Consider the following 21,379-nt stretch of genomic DNA (forward strand, 5'->3'; position numbering starts at 1 on the left):
TCCTGGCCAGAGAATCTATTAGCAATAGAGGTCAAGAATCAACTGGGAAGAGTGGGAAAGTCTTGAACAGTTTCTCTGGATGTTGTCACTCCTGTAACCAGGAGCTTTAGGGACAGTTACATTTGAGAATAAAACTGAAGATAGAGGGCATGGGCTCCATACAGCCCCTTGGTGTAGTACTCCATTGTGTAAATGTACCACACTTTCCTTATCCATTCTTCAGTCGAGAGGCATTTAGGTTGTTTCCAGGTTCTGGCTATGACACATAATGCTGCTGTGAACATAGCTGAGCACATGTCCTTGTGGTACTATTGAGAATCCTTTGGTTATATACCCAAAAGTGGTATTGCTGGATCTTGAGAGAGATTGTTTCTTAATTTTCTGAGAAATCACCATACTGATTTCCAAAACAAGTGTACCCAGCAATGCAGGAGTGTTCCCTTTACCCCACATCCTCTCCAGTATAAGCTGTCATCAGCCATTCTTACAGGTATAAGATGGAATCTCAGAGTTGTTTTGATTTGCATTTCTCTGATGGCTAAGATGTTGAGCATTTCCTTAAGTGTCTTTTAGCCATTTTAGATTCATCTGTTGAGAGTTCTCTGTTTAGGTCTGTACCCCATTTTTTAAAAACTGGATTATTTGTTGCTGTGGGGCAATGGTTTTCTACCCTGTAAAGGTTTTCAGTTGTATTGGTTTAATAGCATGCTGATTGGTCAGTAGTCAAACAGGAAGTAGAGGCAGGGCTACAAGAATTGGAAAATTCTGGAACGGATCAGTCTTGTGCTCGTAACCCAGACACAGAGGAAGCAAGATGAGAACACCTCACTGATAAAAGGTGCCTAGCCACATGACTAACATATACAAGAATAATGGGCTAGCTTAAGATGTAAGAATTAGCCGGGTGGTGGTGGCGCATGCCTTTAATCCCAGCACTCGGGAGGCAGAGGCAGGCGGATCTCTGTGAGTTCAAGACCAGCCTGGTCTACAAGAGCTAGTTCCAGGACAGGCTCTAAAGCTGCAGAGAAACCCTGTCTCAAAAAACAAAAAAAAGATGTAAGAATTAGTTAAGAAGAAGCCTGAGCTAATAGGCCAACCAGTTTATAATTAATGTAGACACCTCTGTGTTTTTCTTTGAGATTGAACAGCTGCAGGCCCTGGTGGGACAGAAACCTTCTGGCAACAATTTGTTCTTTTGATGTCAAGTTTCTTGAGTTCTTTGTATATTTTGGAGATGAGTCCTCTATCCAATAAGGAGTTGGTAAAGATCTTTTCCCATTCTGTAGGCTGCCATTTTGTCTTGTTGACTGTGTCCTTTGCTTTACAGAAGCTTCTCAGTTTCAGGAGGTCCCATTTATTAATTGTTGCTCTCATTGTCTGTGCTACTGGGGTTATATTTAGAAAGTGGTCTTTTATGCCAATGTGTTCAAGTGTACTTCCTGCTTTCTCCTCTACGAGGTTTGGTGTGGTTGTTTTTATGATGAGGTCTTTGATCCATTTGGACTTGAGTTTTGTGCATGACAATAGATATAGATCTATTTTTAATTTTTCTGCATGTTGATATCCAATTATGCTAGTACTATTTGTTGAATATGCTTTCTTTTTTCCATTTTATATTTTTTGCTTCTTTGTCAAAAATCAGGTGTTCGTAGGTGTGTGGATTAATATCCGGGTCTCCTATTCAGTTCCATTGGTCCTACTGTCTGTTTTTATGCCAATACCAGGCTGTTTTCAGTACTGTAGCTCTGCAGTAGAGTTTGAAGTCAGGTATTGTGTTGCCTCCAGAAATGCCTTTATTGTACATGATTGTTTTGGCTATCCTGGATTTTTTCTTTTCCATATGAAGTTGAGTATTGTTCTTTTGAGGTCTGTGAAGAATTCTGCTGGGATTTTGATGGACATTGCATTGAATCTGTATTGCTTTTGGTAAGATTGGCATTTTTACTATGTTAATTCTACCTACCCAAGAGCATGGGTGATCTTTCCATTTTCTGGTATCTTCTTCAATTTCTTTCTTCAAAGATTTAAAGTTCTTGTCATATGGGCCTTCCACTTGTTTGGTTAGAGTTACTCCAAGATGTTTTATGCTATTTGTGGCTATTGTGAAGGGTGATGTTTCTCTGATTTCTTTCTCAGCCCATTTATCATCTGTGTATAGGAGGGTTACTGATTTTTTTATGCTCTCTCCAAGACCTTTAGCATGAAGGGAAGTTGTATTGTCAAAGGCTTTTTCAACATCAAATGAGAGGATCACATGATTTTTTTCTTTCAGTTTATTATTTATATATGATGGATTACATTGACAGATTTCTTATGTTGAACCATCCCTGCATCTCTGGGATGAAGCTGACTTGATCATGGTGGACAATTTTTTTTTGATGTGTTCTTGGATTCTGTTTACCAGAATTTTATTGATTATTTTTGCATCAGTGTTCATGAGTGAGATTGGTCTGTAATTCTCTTTGTCTGGCTTTCTCTCCTTGACTTACATTCCAGAAGGATTAGGGGTTTACAGGGAAACTTACAGAGGACCAGCAAGACGTGTTCTATAAAATATTTTTTAACTTTTAATTTTTTTGGTTTTGTTTTTTGAGATGGGGTGTCTCTGTGTATCTCTGACAGTTTTAGAACTCACTCTGTAGACAAGGCTGGCTTTTAACTCACTGAGATCTGCCTACCTTTGCCTCCCGAGTGCTGGGATTAAAGTCCGGTGTCACCATCCCCTGGCGAAAAGTCTTAATGATTTGCTGATTTCTAATTCAGCTTCCCTCTGTAATGGATCTGTTTTGATTGGAAAGCTTAGCACAGGTTTTGAGTGGATTTTGACTGGACCAAAATCCTTGTATCCCAAATAGCCAGGTTCACTTTCATGGGGCTGCTTTAGAGGCGAGGGTTATCATAGCTCTAAAGCACCTCCAGAATTATGAGCCCCTAGGTAGCTCACAAAGTCTCCTCCCAAGATGGAAGAAGGACATTGAGGGACTGTCAGGAACATATCATTAAAAACCTGGTTTTCAAATTGAGAGGTGCTGGAGGCAGTAAAGTATTGTCTTGGAGGGGGTTCCTTGTAGCCCCTACTATATCTGTAGATCAGGAAGATATGTTTCCAGGGAAAGATAAGGATCAAGTGAGTGGCTTCACTACCTACAACAGATTAGTCTTCTTACCCTGCTTCAAGGATAATTCAAGGTACTTTAGCAGGGATCTGGAGCTAATCCATTCCCCTGGGCACTTTCAGCCCTGTGAGGTGGACATGATGTTGGGGGTTGGGTCCTTCCTTCTCTGAGACAGCATCAGTCTGTAACATGAGGGCCTGCTTGTTGGGGTTTCTGTCCTACGTGGTTCCCACAGTCATTATATCCCAAAGAAAAATCACACAGAGTTCTACATTAGATATAAACTGATGGGCCCATTAGCTCAGGCTTTGTATTAGCTCTTATTACTTATATTAACCCATTATTCATGTCTATGTTAGCTACATGGCTCAGTATCTTTTTCAGTAGGGTTGTGCTTGAAAAGGAACTCAGACTTTCCCCACTAGTCTAGGCACCTCACTTTGTATGGCTTGTAGGGCTTGTGCCCTTTTCGCTGGTAATTTGGAATAAATGGGAGCGAATGGCTGTAGGGGTGGGCTTCTATGAAATGGGGGAAGATATTTCACTGATTCCCATTGCCTATTGTTTGTTTATTTTGAGACAGGGTCTCTATGTATCCTCTGGTGTTCTTTTTGAAAAGCAAGGTTTGGACACCAACAGGGATGGTCTTTTGCATTAAAGAAGCCCCCTTTCCTGGTGGAGAGCCGCGAGGGCCTGAACTACAACCCTTCAGACCTTTTCCCTTGATTCCCACAGAGTAAGTTGGGTAGCAGAATGTTGTTGTAGTCTAGACTTGTATCCTTTGACTGGGTTTCCTCATCACCAAGCTTGTTTTGAGGCCTGTGGTGTTCCAGTAAAATATTAGCTTCTTTTCATGTATGTTCTCAGGGTCAAACTTCCTTTGTTTATTGAAGATGTGTTGTAATGTCCAAGGGAAATGAAGGCAGATTTCCCATAAAGATCCTGAGGCGCGAGAGACAAGTACCAGAGCTTCTGCCATGGAAAAGCAATGTTCCCTTTGTTTCCTCCAGTCCTCAAGGAGATCCCATGGGTCAGAGCGTTCTCTTTCCCGTCCCTTGAACCCGGGCATCTCTGGGTGAGTGTGACCATAGGTGCCGTGCAGTTGGAAACACAGTTTTAATCTCCAGTCCTTCTGGGTTTACCATTTGCCTTGGTTAAGGGTTGAAGCAGTTGCTTAAGTTGTTTCTCTCTCTTGGGATTAAGTCTTGAATGTCTCTGCACTGAGGTTCTTTCACCTGGGTGGAATGCTTGCCCACTCGAGTTTGTAGACGGCTAGGCAGAGAGAAGCAGCTTGCTTGCAGGCACGACTAAGGCTTTTGCTTTTAGGTGGCCATTCAATGCCAGTGAGCAGAATGCTTTCCTTAGACGTCACCCCTACAGTGATGTCTTATTACCTGGGAAATTATCTCCATACCCTAATGTGAATGGACAGGAAAAATGTAGCCTATGACAGAGCAGAAGTAAATAAAGCCTGGTGGTAGGAAAGTGGGAGCAAGGTTGTTTAGGAGTCACCGGGTAGTGTCAGCATGTGAAGGAGGCAGATCTGGGAACCTACAGACGCCAGGGTTGAGTTGCTCCTCCCCAGTGTGGGGTCAGGAGTAGGTCCTGGAGAATTATCTCCAGGGGAGGGTACAGATGAGAATGGCTGGCCCCGAGTCCTGTATGAGTCTGACATTCCCTGTCATTCCAGTGGCCTCCAGGAAGCAGGAAGGAGGAAAGAGTAGGGGTGAACAGGTGAACACTAGTGGTGTAAGAGAAAGTTTGGGGCTGTGGCATTACTCAGAGGACCCTGTAGCGTTGGGGGACCATGAGTCACCATGTGCCCGCTGCTTATCAATACTGTACTCACAGAAGTGCTACCACCATGACTGGTCATGTGACCATCACCATCTCTGTTGGCCATATGACCAGCTAGATGCCTATGGGTGATCGGCAGCTCCCTGAGTGCATAAGTCCTTGGGAAGGTATCTTGTAACTTCTATGAATTTACCAGTGTACTCTCCCACATAACCACTTACCAGTTTAATCTGAGAAAATGCTTCCATCAGATTGGCCTGTAAGTCAGTCTGTATAACATTTCTTAATTAATGATTGATGTAGAATGGCCCAGCCCACTGTGGAGGGCTATCCCTGGGCAAGTGGTCCTTAGTTGTATAAGAAAGCAGGCTGAGTAAGCCGTGAAGAGCAAATCGGTAGTCACTCTTCCTTCTTGGCGTCTACTTCAGTTCCTGCCTTCAGATGCCTGCTTGAGTTTCTGCTCCGATGTTTCTTCATGATGAACTGTGATTGGGAAAAGTAAGCCAAATAAGCTTTCCTCTACACATTGGTTTTGGTGATGGTCTCTATCATAGCAATAGGAACCAAACTTGGGCACCGTGGAAGCAAAAGGTGAGAAAAGCATGTTTGAGTCTGGACTCCCCAGACTCTAATCAGATGCTCTTTGGCACTTTTCCGTCACTTCCAAGTGGTTGAAGAAGGAGAGAATAGAGCTGTGGTAGGTACTTCGGCTAAGATTGAGAGCATTGAGAGCCTTTCCTGCTTCCTCCCAGCTGCCCAGTTGTAAGAGATCAAGATTGGGCCCTTGTTACCATTATGGGTCATTTATGTATTATGTGTATGCGTGTGCGTGCGTGCGTGCGTGCGTGTGTGCGTCCCTCCCTCCCTCCCTCCCTCCTTCTCTCCTTCCCTCCTTCCTTCTTTCCTTCCTTTTCTTCTGAGACAGGATTTCTCCCTGTCGTGGAACTCAGAGAGATCCACCTGCCTCTGCCTCCTGAGTTCTGAGATTAACAACCTACACTACTACCACCCCGCGGTATTGTGCTTTCTTTGTGGTGATGCGGTTTTGTTACATATGTATCCGGTGTTCAGGAAAGCTTCCAGTTTCCCCTTGTGTTGGCTTCTTTCACGTGTTTATCCCGGTGCCTCTGGGCTCTGTCCCTCCACCCTGTTCTAGCTCTTGTTAATTCACAGGATTCCTGCTGTGGGCAATGGTTGCATTGTGGGTGGTCCTTGCTGGTAGCCGCCCTGCTACTTGATGTCACCAAATTCCTTTCAAGAAACAACTTAGTGGAGAGTTTATTCCATAAGCCTTGCAGTGTAAGAAGGAATCCAGTCTATCCTGTCACAGAAGACAAGGTTACAGGCGCATAAGGCAACGTGTGGCTGCCCTCAGGAAGCAGAGGACCAGGCTATTAAACTGTAAGGCACATTCATAGTGACAAACGTCCTCCAGCAAGGCTCCACTTCCTAATGTTGCACATCTTTCCAACAGCACCAGAAGCTGGGACAAGTGTCTGAACACATGCTTTTTTGGGGGGGGACATTTCATATTCAAATACAGCATCCCATCCTTGGCCGTCCTGTAATTCAAGATTCATTCACTCCAACTTGAGAAGTCCCCGTGATGACTCATGGTCTTAATGTACATTCATTGTGAGCCTGAAGAGCTGAGTTAAATCAGTGCAGCTTATGGTGAGGGAAGAGAACTGACTTCCAGAAATTGTCTGCTGATCTCTCTTTCTACATACACACTCATGCATGCACGCATGCACTCATGCACACACGCTAGTGTGCGCGCACACACATGCATGCACATGCATGCATAAATTTTTCCCTTTGTTCTTGAGAAAGGCTAACTTTTGTCTAACTGCCAGAATTGGGGGAAATAGATCTTCTGTACCTGACAATCACCTTAAGGTCTGAGGAAAAAAATAACCCCACTCATAGCAATATAAAAATACTTTTAAAATTAGAAGTCCCCATGAGGCAGGAGAAGAGGGTGGAAAGTCCCAAGAATATTTGTATTTGAGGTAGTGACTTATTTTGCCAAAGAGAACCAATGTATGATCAAGTCTTTTGCCTTTGGGGTCAGCCTGTGTTGGTTGAAAAAAACAAAATAAAACACCCAACCACAACTTCCCTCCATTTAGCAGCTCCTCACCCTTTGGTAAAGATTACTTATGAGGTAAATAAGCAAGATAACATTCTTTTTTTTTAACTTATTATTATTTAGTTTTTATGTGAAAGATTCTCTTTTAAGTGTCATTGTAAATCTCTTACTGAATGACATATACTGCTTTTTAAAAAGATTTAAGCAAATTTTTAGTCACATACACACAGACACACACACGTGTGTGTGTGTGTCTGTGTGTCTGTGTGTTGGGGACATATGGCATATGCAGGTGTCTTCAGAGCCTGGAACAATTTTGGATCTCCTGAAGCTGAAGCTACAGACAGGTTGTCAGATGCCTGGGGTGGGTGCTAGAAATTGAACTTGGGTTCTCTGCAAGAACATTAAGTGCCCTTCATTTCTGAGCCATCTCTCTAGCACCCGTATATAGTTTATAGTTTATAAACCTGCTTCCAAAGGCCAGGGAGATGCCTCAGTGGGTAGGAATGCTTGATGTGCAATTATCGAGGCTCTTGAGTTCACTTCCTAGCACCCGTGTAGGAATCTGGGAACGGCTTCATGAGTATCTGTAACACCGGAGCATGAACAGGTGAACTGCTGGGGCTTGCTGACCACCAGCCTAACCAAAAATGGAATTCCAGGTTTTGGGAGAGACCCTCTTTCAAGGAAATAAGGAAATCGAGCAATAGAGTAGGGTGCTTGATTCCCTTCTCTGGCCTAAACATGTGCACGGGTGTGCACACCCCTACAGAGGTGTGTATACACCACACACACACACGCGTGCACACACACAGGCACACACTAGTAAACCTACTTTTCTAATGTTCTTCTCATTTTTTATAGGTACTTCCTACTTAACGGACATTGTATGGTGGGCTGGCACAATTGCAAGTAAGTGGTTTATATAGTGCAGATTCTCATCTTTTTATTTATTTCCAAAATCAGTCATTTACCTGGGCGGGGCTGGAAGGGACAAGAGAGTGTGACTTTGAAGGTCATCCCGTACTTCCCACTCAGATTCACTCTTTCCCGTTGTCCTTCCCTTTGGTGGGAGGGAGTAAATGGGAAAGTGTGGAACAACTGACCTAGGAGGAGGAGGCAGAGGCTCCGGCTGCCCACTACATCAGTAGCCCTGGGCATGGAGAAACTAAAGCAGTTTCTCCTTCCTCTGTAGCAGAGCTGGTGCATTTGCTGCTGTGCATTTTCAGGCTGTCTTCCTCTGTGAGCACAGTTGATTTAACAGCAAAGTTCCTTGGTGCAAAGGACAGATCAAAGATCACGTGCTATAATTTAAAATAAATAAACTATAATTTTTTTGAAAGCGTGATTTGCCATATATATTGTCTTTTAAACAAAAAGCTTCATAGCTGAGGCTGAGTTTGCTCATTGGGGAACCCCCTTTTAAGCCCTGTTCAAGAGGAGCACCTGGGAGTCCTGTATAAGCCAGTGCCAGCTAGTTCCAGCCAGCTCCTCACACTGGAGGAGGTCGGAGTTCACTGGAAGGCAGCTGGGAAGGTCTGCACAACTTGTAGAGGAAAGATTGGTCACTGGGGCGTTAAGTTGCAGGGAAAAGCATTAAGGTTCCTCACTGTGCTACTGTATTGTGTGTCTCTAGATATGAGACAACTGTGTATATCATAAAAATAGCAGAACACAGTTTGAGTGTTGGTACCATAAAGCAAAGAAGAACGTTTGAGTGGGTAGTTACGTTTAACATGATTGAAATAGAACACAACATAACACACGTATGTGCCCAAGCGTTACATGGTGCCCCGTGTGCTACTTTTATGCTACATTTTGGATAAAAACAAGTAAATTAAGAATGTAGAAGTAAAAGGTATTTTAACTTAAGGGTATATAACTTAAACAATGGAAATATATTCAGTATTGTACTTGTTACTGTGGTAAGGCTGGGGGCGTTTCCTTAGAGTTGAGGCTACTCCCCAGACCAGTTCAGAAGTTCTGCCATTGGGATTTGTGAACATGTAGATTTGCTTTCTCAGAAAGGATGCAGAGTAAGTCGTTTCAGAACAGAGTCTTGCAAAATCTTGATCATGGTAAGGAAGCTTGGTAATGGCAAACGGTATCCTTGTGATTCTCTTGACAGTGGCTGTTGGCCAGATTGGGAACTTCCTAGCTTACACTGCGGTCCCTACAGTCCTGGTGACTCCCTTGGGTGCCCTTGGAGTACCATTTGGGTGAGAACTGACATTCTCTTTTGATAGTTAATATTCAAGTTACATAAGAAAAAGCCTTTTGTTATAAATGTTTTTGTTAAAAAATAAAGTTGTTGATGAAAATAGGTCTTTTGTACTTAAGAGATCATATTTTCACTTTAATTCTTTAAATGTATTTCTCTTTTTTTTGTTGTTTCATTTTGTTTGGTTTGGGTTTTTTCGAGACAAGGTTTCTTTGTATAGACTTGGCTGTTCTGGAACTTGCTCTGTAGACCAGGCTGGCCTCAAACTCACAGAGATTCCCCCTGCCTCTGCCTCTGGAGTAATGGGATCAAAGACAACATTCTTTATCATACCCAACATTCTTTAAATGTATTTCTATGTAAAAGAACTCACTTTATTATATTTTGAATTCTGATTTATTCATGGTTGTCAATGAATCTGATGCTGTTTACTTTTCTGGACTTTGTTCTGGATAATGTCTTAGAACCTAGAGTCTTCCTGAATCCATGCATGTTGTTCTGAAAAATCATGGTGCAAAATGTCAGTTTGTGCTCTGTGTGGGCGTTTAGCATCCCTGCTGGTCAGGCATTCTCCCACCTCATTCCAGTGCTGCAGAAGGTGGGATGCATGACTTGTGGGCACCAATGCATGTGGAAACGGGTTTGTCACCACAGTCCAGCACATGGCCCCTCCGCGCGATGAGTGAGAAATTTGGGTTTTACTGGGGTAGGGTGATCTCAAGGGGATCTTGGGTTTTACTGGGGTAGGGTGATCTCAAGGGGATCTTGGGTTTTACTGGGGTAGGGTGATCTCAAGGGGATCTTGGGTTTTACTGGGGTAGGGTGATCTCAAGGGGATCTTGGGTTTTATTGGGGTAGTGGTGATCTCAAGGGGATCTTGGGTTTTACTGGGGTAGTGGTGATCTCAAGGGGATCTTGGGTTTTACTGGGGTAGGGTGATCTCAAGGGGATCTTGGGTTTTACTGGGGTAGGGTGATCTCAAGGGGATCTTGGGTTTTACTAGAGTAGGGGTGATCTCAACGGGATCTTGGGTTTTACTGGGGTAGGGTGATCTCAAGGGGATCTTGGGTTTTACTGGGGTAGGGTGATCTCAAGGGGATCTTGGGTTTTACTGGGGTAGGGTGATCCAGAGGGGATCTTGGGTTTTACTGGGGTGGGTGTGATCCAGAGGGGACTCTCACACTCAAGTTTGTGTTTCATGGTCTGAAATACCTGTGGCGACCAGAAATTAGGGCTCCAGTTACTGGGACTATGAGCAGGCTTGCTCTGCATCTACTCAGTTGTGGAGAGGAGGAAGGCTTTAAAGAGTACCAGCCGTCAGAAGTCATCCCTTGCTAACTTGCTGACCTATGCCTTTTTCTCTTGCTGTGGCAAAATGGTTAAGACTGGATTTTTTTTCCTTAAAGAAACAAGGGTTTAATTTTGGTTCTTAGTTCTAAATACTACGTGTACAAGATTGGGCAGCCCATGTTTTTTTCTGTTTTTCTTTTGAGTATGTAACTCTGACTGTCCTAGAACTTATTATATAGATCAGTCTGTCCTTGAATTTATAGAGATCTGTCTGTCTCTATCTCTTAGGTGCTAAGGTTAAAGTTATATAGCCCTGTACCTGGATAAAAATTTATTTTTTATTTTTAATTCTGTGTATATGTGTGGTCTGTGTGTGTGTATGTACACACGAGAGTACAGACACCCTGGAAATCTAGAAGAGGACATTGAATCTCCTGTCCTAGCTGCCTGTAGTGCAGGAAAGAGTTTTTGTGGTAAATGTATTTATTTACCTTAAATTAATTCTAAGATTCTATGGTCTAGGAGCTGGAGAGATGGCTCAGCAGTTAAGAGCACTTGCTGCCCTTTCAGAGTTTAGTCCTGGGCCTCTCTATGGGTGCACAGAAGCACCAGTATCTCCAGTTTCAGGGAACTTTTGCAGTGTTCTGCCATCCGATGACACTGCCCTAGGTTACAGTGCATAGGCTTATATTCAGGCAAACATTCATACGCATGAAACAAAAATAAATAAAATCTCAAGAAAAGATTCTCTGGTCTAAAAACCTCAACTGCTTTTTTTTTTCACATTTTGAAAATAGATTTTTACCATATTGTTCTTATCCATACGTATGCTTGCTATTAATGTCGCTTGATGTCACTTGTATTTTGGGTGTCCCAGAAAGTCTGGGAGTGCAGGGATCGTGCTTATGCCTGAATCAATCCTTAATCAATCCTTAACCTGCCAGGGTTATTTCTATGGAAGATAAGCTGAACATAGCAAATTTAATGACATCAATCCTCATGCCCTTTATAGTTAAAGGCATGCTTTGATTCGGCAAGAGGTGTTATTTACCCAGTGAAGTATAGGGTGGAGTTTTGTTTTGTTTTGTTTTTAACCCCTGTGCTTTTGGGGATCAAACACAGAATCATGTACATGCTTCAAGCAATACACTATTGAGGTTTTTTTGGTAAATAAATTAAACTGGAAAAAAGCAAAGTTGGCAGAGTATATGTATGCATGGTTTATAAAAAGTTTTGTTGATAATGGGTACATGGCTAGATTTACAAATAACAGAAAAGAATATACGGTACTAGAAAGAAAATCAGTTTCTTTTTCTATTTCTGAATAGAACAGAGAGCCCCCCATAGGCACACTCTTATATGTAACAGTTTAGTACATGATAAAGTAATCATTGCAAAACATTTTAAATATAGGTAATTCATTTTAATGAACTTATTTAGGAATAATTTTTTGGTGCATCAAACCACATTAGTCTGGAAGGAATCCATAGGTTCTCAGTCTCTGTAGAAACAAAAGCAGAACCTCTTTTCCAAAGCAACATATCCTTAGACCCAAATTCTGAAGTCATAATACCTTTATAATATACATGCTGGTTTAGCTCAGCAGACCATAAATGAAATGTCTCTCTGTACTTAAATCAGTCAAAAAATTCAAAGAAAACACAATAGTATACATAATCCAGACTCTCTGTATATTCCATCTTTACGTGGCTTATTTTTTTTTTTACTTCTTTAATCTATGATTTTCTATATTCTGTCTCTTTAAAGACTTTGTTTTATTTTTTAAAATCACTTACTTCCTTTTTTAACTATCTATTCTTTTTTTCTCTCTCCCAAGCCTATGTACATTTATCCAACACTGTGACCCATTTAAAGGTCTTTTCCATCTGAATTTGTCTTTATTGCATAATTCTTTTCTGACCAGGACTTATTAAAATGCTAAGCGGCATGGCTAGGACTAAGGCTGCTTTGCCTTTTGGCTCCGCCCAGTCCAACATGGTGGAGGTCCGTTCAACACTAATCCTGTGAGCCATGTTCACAGACCCATTTTCACACACACAGTGGGTCTATGTTGCCATTAAGCAGGTTATAGCACTCTGCTCACAAACCCCATTTAAATGCTCCATAGCTGGACCTCCTGAGTCAGAGCCATTGGGCTGGTGAACCAGGAAACCATTTATAGAAACCGTGCAGTTTTTACTGCACCTCTCTTAAAGGAGCCACGGTACCCCTGTTTGCCACGAGCCCATCTGGGAAAAAAAATTGTGGCTACCAAGAATCTGTGCTAAACTCTGTTTATTTTGTGTCTAGAATTCCTTCCCAAACTCTCAAGTTTTGTGTGGATGTAGTTGCCTCACATTGGTGGGCCATTCTGTTGGCGGAGACTGCTTGTTCGTTTCCCGGCCACACAGACCCGAAATAATCACTCAGAAACTATATTAATTATAACACTGCTTGGCCTATTAGCTTATGCATATTTCTAGTTAACTCTTACATCTTAAATCAACCCATCTCTATTAATCTGTACATCACCACAAGGTCGTGGTCTACTGGCAAGCTTCCGGCATCTGTCTCCTTTAGTGGCTGCATGGCGTCTCCCTGACTGCCTACTTTTGTCCTCTATCTCTGCTTGGAATTCCTGCCTTGCTCAATTCTGCCCTGCTAGAGGCCAAAAGCAGCTTCTTTATTAACCAGTGGTGTACAGAGGGGAACCCCACATCCCCTGAGCTTGAGCACTTCCTGCATCCTGGTGTGACTTCCTCCACTGTGCTCGTGAGTGAGATTCTAAGCAGATTCCAGTACTATGCCCTCAGACCCTCAACCTGCAGAACTGATCTAAATGGCCCTCTGTTTGCTGTAAATTACCTAGCTTGGTATACTTACATATACTTACAGCAACAGAAAGAGGACTAAGACAAGATTATAATTACTGAAAACAGAAAGAAAGTTGGGATGTTTCTGTAGCTAGACAGAGATGAAAATAAGTATATGGCATCAGACTGTTCGGAGCAATAGATACATTCCTAGAGAGCTGAAACTGTTCAGGAAGAAAACACAAATGTCTAAATTCCTAATTTGCAAAAAACGAACAACAACAACAACAAAGCTACAACAAAGAAAAGACTAGGAACAAGTATAGTCACCGATGATTTCTGTTATTGGGAATTTTATATGTGCATATAATGCATTTTGATCCAATCTACCCATCTTTGCCTCCTTTACATCTCCTATACCCCCAGTGTTTTCCTCCCAGCTACATATACTCTTTAGGAAGAAATTTAAGACACCAGTCATGTCCACTGGGTGCTGCCTGTACGTGCTTGGGGGTAGGACCATCTCCTGGAATATGGCTAGCCTCCCTGGAGCAGTATCCCTAAAGAAAACTGACTCTTATTTCTGGGTGAGACTTCATGAGCCCCTCCTCCATCCATGCTGGGATTGTGGCTGACTTGATTTTGTGCAGGTCTTGTGTAGGCACACACAACCACCGGAGATCATGTGCACTGTTAACAGCACTCGTGTGCTTGTTAAAACCTGTTTCTGTACAGACACCCAACCCCTCTGGCTCTTAGAAACTCTCTGCCCCCTCCCGTTCTGCAGTGATCTCTGAGGGAGGGGATATGATACACGCATCCCGTGTAGAGATGAGTATTCCACAGTTGATCAATTAATCTGTGTGAGTCTCTGTATTAATCACCATCCAGTGTAAAAAGCAGCTTTTCCCCCAAGGATTGGGAGGTGAACTTGTCTTATTTAGGGTTTCTATTGCTGTGAAGAAACACCATGACCATGGCAATTCTTACAAAGGAAAACATTTAATTGAGGTGGTGGCTTACAGTTCAGAAGTTCAGCCCATTATCATCATGGCAGAGAGCATGGTGGCATGCAGCCAAGCATGGTGCCGGAGAAGGAGCTGCTATGCCGCATCTTGACCCTGCAGGCAGCAGGAAATGGTCTGTCTCATTGGGTGTGGCTTGAGCACATAAGAAATCCCACCTCCACAGTGGCACACTCCGCCAACAAGGCCACACCTCCTAATAATGCTGCTCCCTTTGAGGGCATTTTCCTCCAGATCATTCACTTATGGTAATAAAGCGAAGAACTTAGGAGGAAGTTATTGTGATGCCCATTGAACAAAATGGTAGTAGCAGGTTTTAGGAACACACAGTTGTTTGTTTGGTTGGTTTTGGCTGTTAACTGTTCTAGGCTTGAGTTTTATCTTGTGGCCCAGAAAGTGGCTGGGTTACTCTCTTCACCACTATTACCCCAGGGGGCATATCCCCCCAGGTCAGTCATTATTGTAGCTCACAGGGCTTACATATGGGTAAGACTATTTATTATTTTTCTTTTCCTATAGAATGTATAGTACCTCCCAGTACTAATGGATATTGATAGAGGTGGAATCACTTTTCTTCCCTGAGAGCCTATCCACGTAAAGGTCCCATACCCATGCTCATCCAGGCAGTAGTAAATTGACTTGGTTGGTATTAGATTAAAGGAAGTGTATTGACTGAGGTTTCTGTCCTGCCCAGTTCCCACAGTCATTAACTCCTAAAGAAATCACACAGAGGTCTACGTTAGTTATAAACTGGCCATTAGCTTCTTATTTACTATTTTTTTATAACTTACATTAGCCCATAATTCTTGTCTTAGTTAGCCACATGGCTCGATACCTTTTTTGGTGAGGCAGTCACATCTTGCTTCCTCTGCAGCTGGGTCACGACTGCAGACTGCTCTTCGCTCTTCCCAGAATTCTCGTTGCCCCACCTCTACTTCCTGCCTGGTCACCCCACCTCTACTTCCTGCCTGGCTACTGGCCAATCAGCATTTATTTAAAATATAAGTGACAGGGTACAGACCATTGTCCTACAGCAGGAGGGGAGAAAGGAGAGGGGGAGATGGGGTATATGGGGAGGGAGAATGGAAATAGGATAGCAGGGGAGAAAAGGTAGGAGATGGGGAAGAATTGCAGAGGAGAGCATATAGAGACTGCATTGGACCCAAATATATTGCATGTATGGATATCAAATAAAATATTTAATAAAAGTAAAAATTTTATATCCGGTCTCACCAAAGTAAGTGAAATGAGAATAAACTCCAAAAAAGAAGGGCAGCCACTCTCTGAAAATTGTGGAAGTCTTTCGCAGTCACCAAGCCGGGTGAGCGCCAAAAGATATTTCTGCATGGGTTTTAAGGCAGAGGTAGTGAAGGACCCGTAAATGCGGACCAGAAAAATAATATTACCATGATCATACTCAGATTAATCTGTAGGTTCAGCACAATTCTGTCAAAGTCCCATCTGAATTCTTCATAGAAATGGGTACACTGTCCCTAAAATTTATATGCAGATGGAAAAAAAGTATAAATATATGAACAATCTTGAAACTATAAGGAAAGCTGGAGGAATTTCAAAGCTGCTTTCAAAATCCAGGACTCAAGGCGAGCGTTGTGTATGTGCCTCTGAGCATAGTTTTTGGGAGCCTGACCCATGGCGGTTTCGAGATTGAGATGGGACTGAACTTCACAGTGAGCCCTCATCTCACATCAAATAAAGACTACAATAATCAAAACTTGATGCTGGGTTAAGGAGAGGCGTGCAAATCAATGAAATAGGATTGGGATTGCAGAGATCTGCTCATAGTCAGTTGGCTTCTTGCCAGTAATACCAAGCTACCAGTATACGGAAGAATAGGTTTTCCGCAGGATGGCATTCAAGGGCTGGGGCTGGAGCTCTGGTGTCCACGTTCACTAATGGTACTCAGTGTTGTTCTAAGCACATATGAGGTCCTAAATTTGATCCCCAGATCTGCCACAGTGAAGAAACAAAACAGACGGTGCCAACAAACGGGAGACCAGCATGCAAATAGTTAAAATCGTTGCCTCTGCCTCACCACACAAAAAGTAACCCAAAATACATCAGAGAGCTAAAACTGGCAAACTCTTAGGAGAAAACAGTTTAAATCACTGTGATTCTTTAAATTATGGGAATAGGTTATTTAAGTATGATTCTAAAAATCACACGAAGGAAAAATAAACCAGGTACCAAAATTGAAACCTCTGCTTTAGAGACATGAAAGGAGGAGGGAGACATGTTTGGGATGTCCAGGATGAGTGGCAGGATGGAGTAGGGGTAGGCATACTCAAGATACGTTGTATCTTGTATGAAACTGATAAAGAATACATTTTAAATAAGCAGTAGCCCTCAAGATGGCTCAGCAGGTAAAGACAAACCTGATCTTTACTGCCATCAGGTTTGGATGACCTAAGTTCAGTCCTGGGTGCAGGAAGAGAACAGACTCCCGTGAGTTGTCCTCTGACCTCCAGATGCATACTGTAGAATACATGCCCACACACATGTCCGCACACAAACATACACAGCAAATAAATGTTTCAAAACCATGTTTCACAGGTTAACATCAAGAAAGAAAATTCAGAATAGAAGAGAAATGTTTCAAATTATGTGTATGATAAGAAATTCATCCTTTGGTATACGAAATTCTTACAGCTCATTAATAACCAAGTAGCTATTGCATTCTGGTCTTTTGCGGTATGATAGGCGGTGATCTGGCCTGTGGCGCAGGCTCATGGTCCTGCTGCTTTTGTTCATGGTAGCCCCTCAGCCATGGCATGGTCTGACAGATGTCCCAGGCAAACCTGAGTCTGTTGTTGTTTTTCCTGTGACCCTCCCCCTTCTCTCATTCTTGATTCTTAGGGCAGCAACATTGACCCCGATCTTAATTACTTTTCTATTGCTGCGATAAAACACTTTGATCAAGGCAATTTATAAAACAGAGTGTTTAGTTTGACTGCAGATTTCTGAGGGTTAGAATCCATGATGGCAGAGCAAAGGAACAGCTGAGAGCTCATATCTTGATCCATAAGCAGGATGCTAAGAGAGGTACTGGGAATGGCCCAAGTCTTTTGAAACCTCAGAGCCCTCTCCCAGAGCCACACCTCCTCCGACAAGGTCACACCTCCTAATCCTTTTCCACACAGTGCCACCAACTGGGGACCAAGCATTCAAAAACATGAGCCTGTGGGGGCCGTTCAAACCACGCCAGCCCAGAATTAAGATCTAATCATGTTTTTCTTATTATATGTGTCAATAACGCTGTTTATTTTCCACACTGGAGTGCTAGGCCTCCTTCGGGACAAAGCAGCAGGCACAGTGTCGTGTACTCTGTATGCTCTACACAAAGTACTGTATGGTAGGAGGGATGAACTACAGCCTTATGGGCTTTTGTGTTCAGTGCTGGCATTCAGAAAATGGTGGTCCAGGAACTTCACGTGCAAGCCTTCAAACTGTGGTCTCTTCCCCATGCCTTCCTGCCCTTGGTCTATCCAGTCATCTTTCATTCTCTTTATTTCCCAACGTCTGAGTTAAGGATTTCTCAGAAGTCCGCTTACATGACTGAAAATATTTCTTGGAAAATAAATGTTGTCTTGAGCCCCTCCCTAAGTGTTTCTCCGAATAACTAGAAAAGCGAAGCCCCGAACGGAGAGTCTGATGAATCCAAGGTCATTTCCCTGCCCAGACACCCTGTTCATCTGCTTTTCTAAGGGCAGCTGACAAGATGAACTGGTTATCTGCAAAAGACAGTTTTGGGGTCCTTCGTTTACCTGTGGCCTGCTCCCTACCTCCTCCCAGTGCGGAGAGGAGCCTTGTCCCAGCCACTTAGTCCCTTATTCCCCTGCAGTCCCATTCTCCTCCGAAGACAATATTTACGTTCTAACCATCAGGTGTTAATTTTTCTTTACATTTTTTTCTGGGTTTTGGTCTTAAATATTTGAAATTAATTTTTTGGTTGGGATGCAGAGTAATGGGTTTCATTATGACCCTTTCACACGTACCTGCCACTGGACTTTGTTCTTTTATCTACCACGTACTACGCTGTCTAGACCACCCTGCCCTTGCTGGGTCTCTCGTTCCCCCCAGATAGCCCTCCCTTCTGTTTTTGTCAGGTCTGTTTCATTACTTTCTTGTATTCCCATTCACGTTAGACCTCCTCCTTCCCTCTCTGATGACGCTGGGCATGCTGGGATGCCTAGCTCTTGATGGATATTTACAATCTGAACTTACATGAGTGTAGTTCATGACTTAGGACTTGGGAGACTGAGGCAGGAGGACTGCCATGAGTTCCAGGCCAACCTGGGCTGCACAGTGAGATTCCATCGCACTTCTTCTTTACCCTAAAAGTTACAAATGATAATACACATCGAATAAGTCTAGGTACATCTCTTCCTGTTAAGTTTCTTTTGTCACTTCCCTTCAGCGAGGATAAGGGACGTTTCTCTTGCCTCTTCATGAGCTTTGTAGTCTTAGCTTCGGCGGTGATCCTGTCTGGGGCCTTATTTTTCAAAGAAAATAACCCAGTACGTCCGTGAACTGTTGCACCCTGTTCCTGGATGTTCATGTCTGAATGTCTCCAGCATAAATAACAGCAATATAGGAATTGCCTAATGCAAGCCCAGTATTTCCAATTCAGGTTTTATACTGACATTAAAGGGAAATAAGAGATTAAATATGTTGATGTTTTATGAATTTATATATTATTTTTATCTAAAAATGTAGTATTATATATTTTTTAATATTTATTTATTATGTATACAATATTCTGTCTGTGTGTATGCCTGCAGGTCAGAAGAGGGCACCAGACCCCATTACAGATGGTTGTGAGCCACCATGTGGTTGCTGGGAATTGAACTCAGGACCTTTGGAAGAGCAGGCAATGCTCTTAACCTCTGAGCCATCTCTCCAGCCCCAGTACCATATTTTTTAAGTTTTGAGTACTAGTGAAAAATAACCACTATATTCTGTCTATCATGCTTTGGTTACCGTTAGTATTTTTGCATTTTTCTTTGGTTTCTGTGTATGTGTGTTGTTTGCTTTTATAAATAAAGAAGGGATATTTTTAGTTTTTGGCCAGTCATAAAACTTTCTCTTATCTATGAGGTAATTAAGACATTATACATTAATATGAGTTAAGATATTATAAACTAGATATTGATATGCATGACAATGATACAAAAACCCAATTGAGTTGAAATAAAATTTCAATAAATTTCTGATGGGAAATTAGTTTTTCTATTTGTAAAAACTAAATGCCGGGCTGGGTGTACATGTTGCTCAGTGTTGCTCATGTGCAGGGCCCTGTATTAGAGTCTCAGTGCCAACATACAAATAAAAACATTTTAAAAAACCTCAGTGAAAATTAAATACATCTAGAAATAAAATACAAGTCTTCTAGATAAAGTATCTTTAATTAGCAGAAACCAGTCATAGAGTTTGTTTTAAACTGTAATGATTTCTCTTATTTAATTGAAGGTCCATTTTAGCTTCTTATCTTCTGAAGGAAAAACTCAACATCTTAGGCAAGTTGGGGTGTCTGCTGAGCTGTGCGGGCTCTGTCGTGCTGATTATCCATTCCCCAAAGTCTGAAAGTGTGACAACGCAGGCCGAGTTGGAGGAGAAGCTGACCAATCCAGGTAACTCCTAGCAGCGTGGCCCGTCTATTTTCCCAGGAATCCAGACAGCTCAGGATACCACTCCATCCTGACACCTCCTGGCAGGACAGGTGGGCAAGACCTGCTTGGGTTTGTCACCACAGATCTTGACTGGTGGTCTGTGTTGTGTGCGCATGTCAGCTGGCTGTGAGTACAAGCCTACCCAGCTTCAGAGGTACTCTAAATTTGGCTGGATTCCCTAGAGCGTTCATAATGACGATAGCTAAGGCTTTATTTCCCTGTTGTCTTAGTTACTTCTGTATTGCTGCAACAGAACACCGTTACCAGTGCAGTTTATAAAGCAAAGCATTTAACTGTGCTTATGGTTTCAGGGGTTAAGAGTCTGTGATGGGGGAGCAAAGGAATGTTGGCCAGAACAGCTCAGAGCTCACGTCTTGATTCACAAACCAGAGGCCAAGAAAGCTAACTGGAAATTCCTTGAGTCTTTTGAAACCTCAAAGCCTGTCCTCAGTGACACACCTCCTCCAACAAGGCCACACCTCCTCATCCTTCCCAAACAGTTCCACCAATTGGGGATCAAGTCTTGAAACATACAAGCCTGGGGAGGGGTGTCATTCTCATTCAAACTACCATCTGCAAACATTTCACATTTTAATTTTGACTTACACTCATCAAATTCAAAGTATTTTCTGAGTATGCATATACTCTTTATAAAGAGTATAAAGGCATTAAAAAATAGACCATTCTGTGGAGTAGGTAAGAGTGCCTAATGAGTTCCTGTGATTACCAAAGGAAAATATTCATAGGTTGCTTCTCCACCCCTGTGCTAGGAGTTGAACCCTGGCCTGTGCAGGCTAAATAAGCATTGTACCGCTGAGCCATATTTCCAGTCCATTTTGATGGGTGTGAATGATTCCCTTATGTTGAGATCCCAACTTACTTATGCATTTGTAATTCATTTATGTATAATTATGGCTATCATTTTTATTATTATGTATGTAGATGCCCTTGGAGGCCAGAGGTGTCAGATCCTACGAGGACTCTAGCTACACTCGGTTGTACGCGTCTCCATTTGGGTACTAAGACAAAACTGGCGTGAAATTTTAATTGCTGGTCCATCTCTCCAGTCCTATGTATAAGTAGATATCATGAAAATATTAAGAAAATATAAAATGGTATGGTCTGGCTACTTTCTTAGGGAATGGCTTTTCTTTCTTTCCCCCCTTTTTTTCTTCTTTGTTTTGTTTCTTTCTTCTCTTCATCCACCTCTTCTTGTTCCTCTTCTTTTTCCTAGTCAGGGTCACAGTATGCAGCCTTGGCTAGCCCGGCGCTTGTGATGTAGCCCAGGGTAGCCCCACACTTGAGGAAGTCCTCCCCACTTGACTGCTGAGATGACAG

At 42.5% G+C, this 21,379-nt stretch overlaps 1 protein-coding gene across 1 annotated transcript in view; it reads left to right on the plus strand.

The window, feature by feature from the left end:
- The window catches only part of Nipa1 (NIPA magnesium transporter 1), a 37,391-nt gene that overhangs the window by 8,849 nt on the left and 7,163 nt on the right, over positions 1–21,379 (plus strand). Inside the window, exons 2-4 of the mRNA XM_038314225.1 lie at positions 7,870–7,917; positions 9,134–9,224; positions 19,842–20,002. Coding sequence (XP_038170153.1) covers positions 7,870–7,917; positions 9,134–9,224; positions 19,842–20,002 — 300 coding nt within the window. The remainder of the gene's footprint in view (positions 1–7,869; positions 7,918–9,133; positions 9,225–19,841; positions 20,003–21,379) is intronic.

This window comes from Arvicola amphibius, chromosome 12 (assembly GCF_903992535.2).
Source record: "Arvicola amphibius chromosome 12, mArvAmp1.2, whole genome shotgun sequence".
Classification (NCBI taxonomy): Eukaryota; Metazoa; Chordata; class Mammalia; order Rodentia; family Cricetidae; genus Arvicola; species Arvicola amphibius.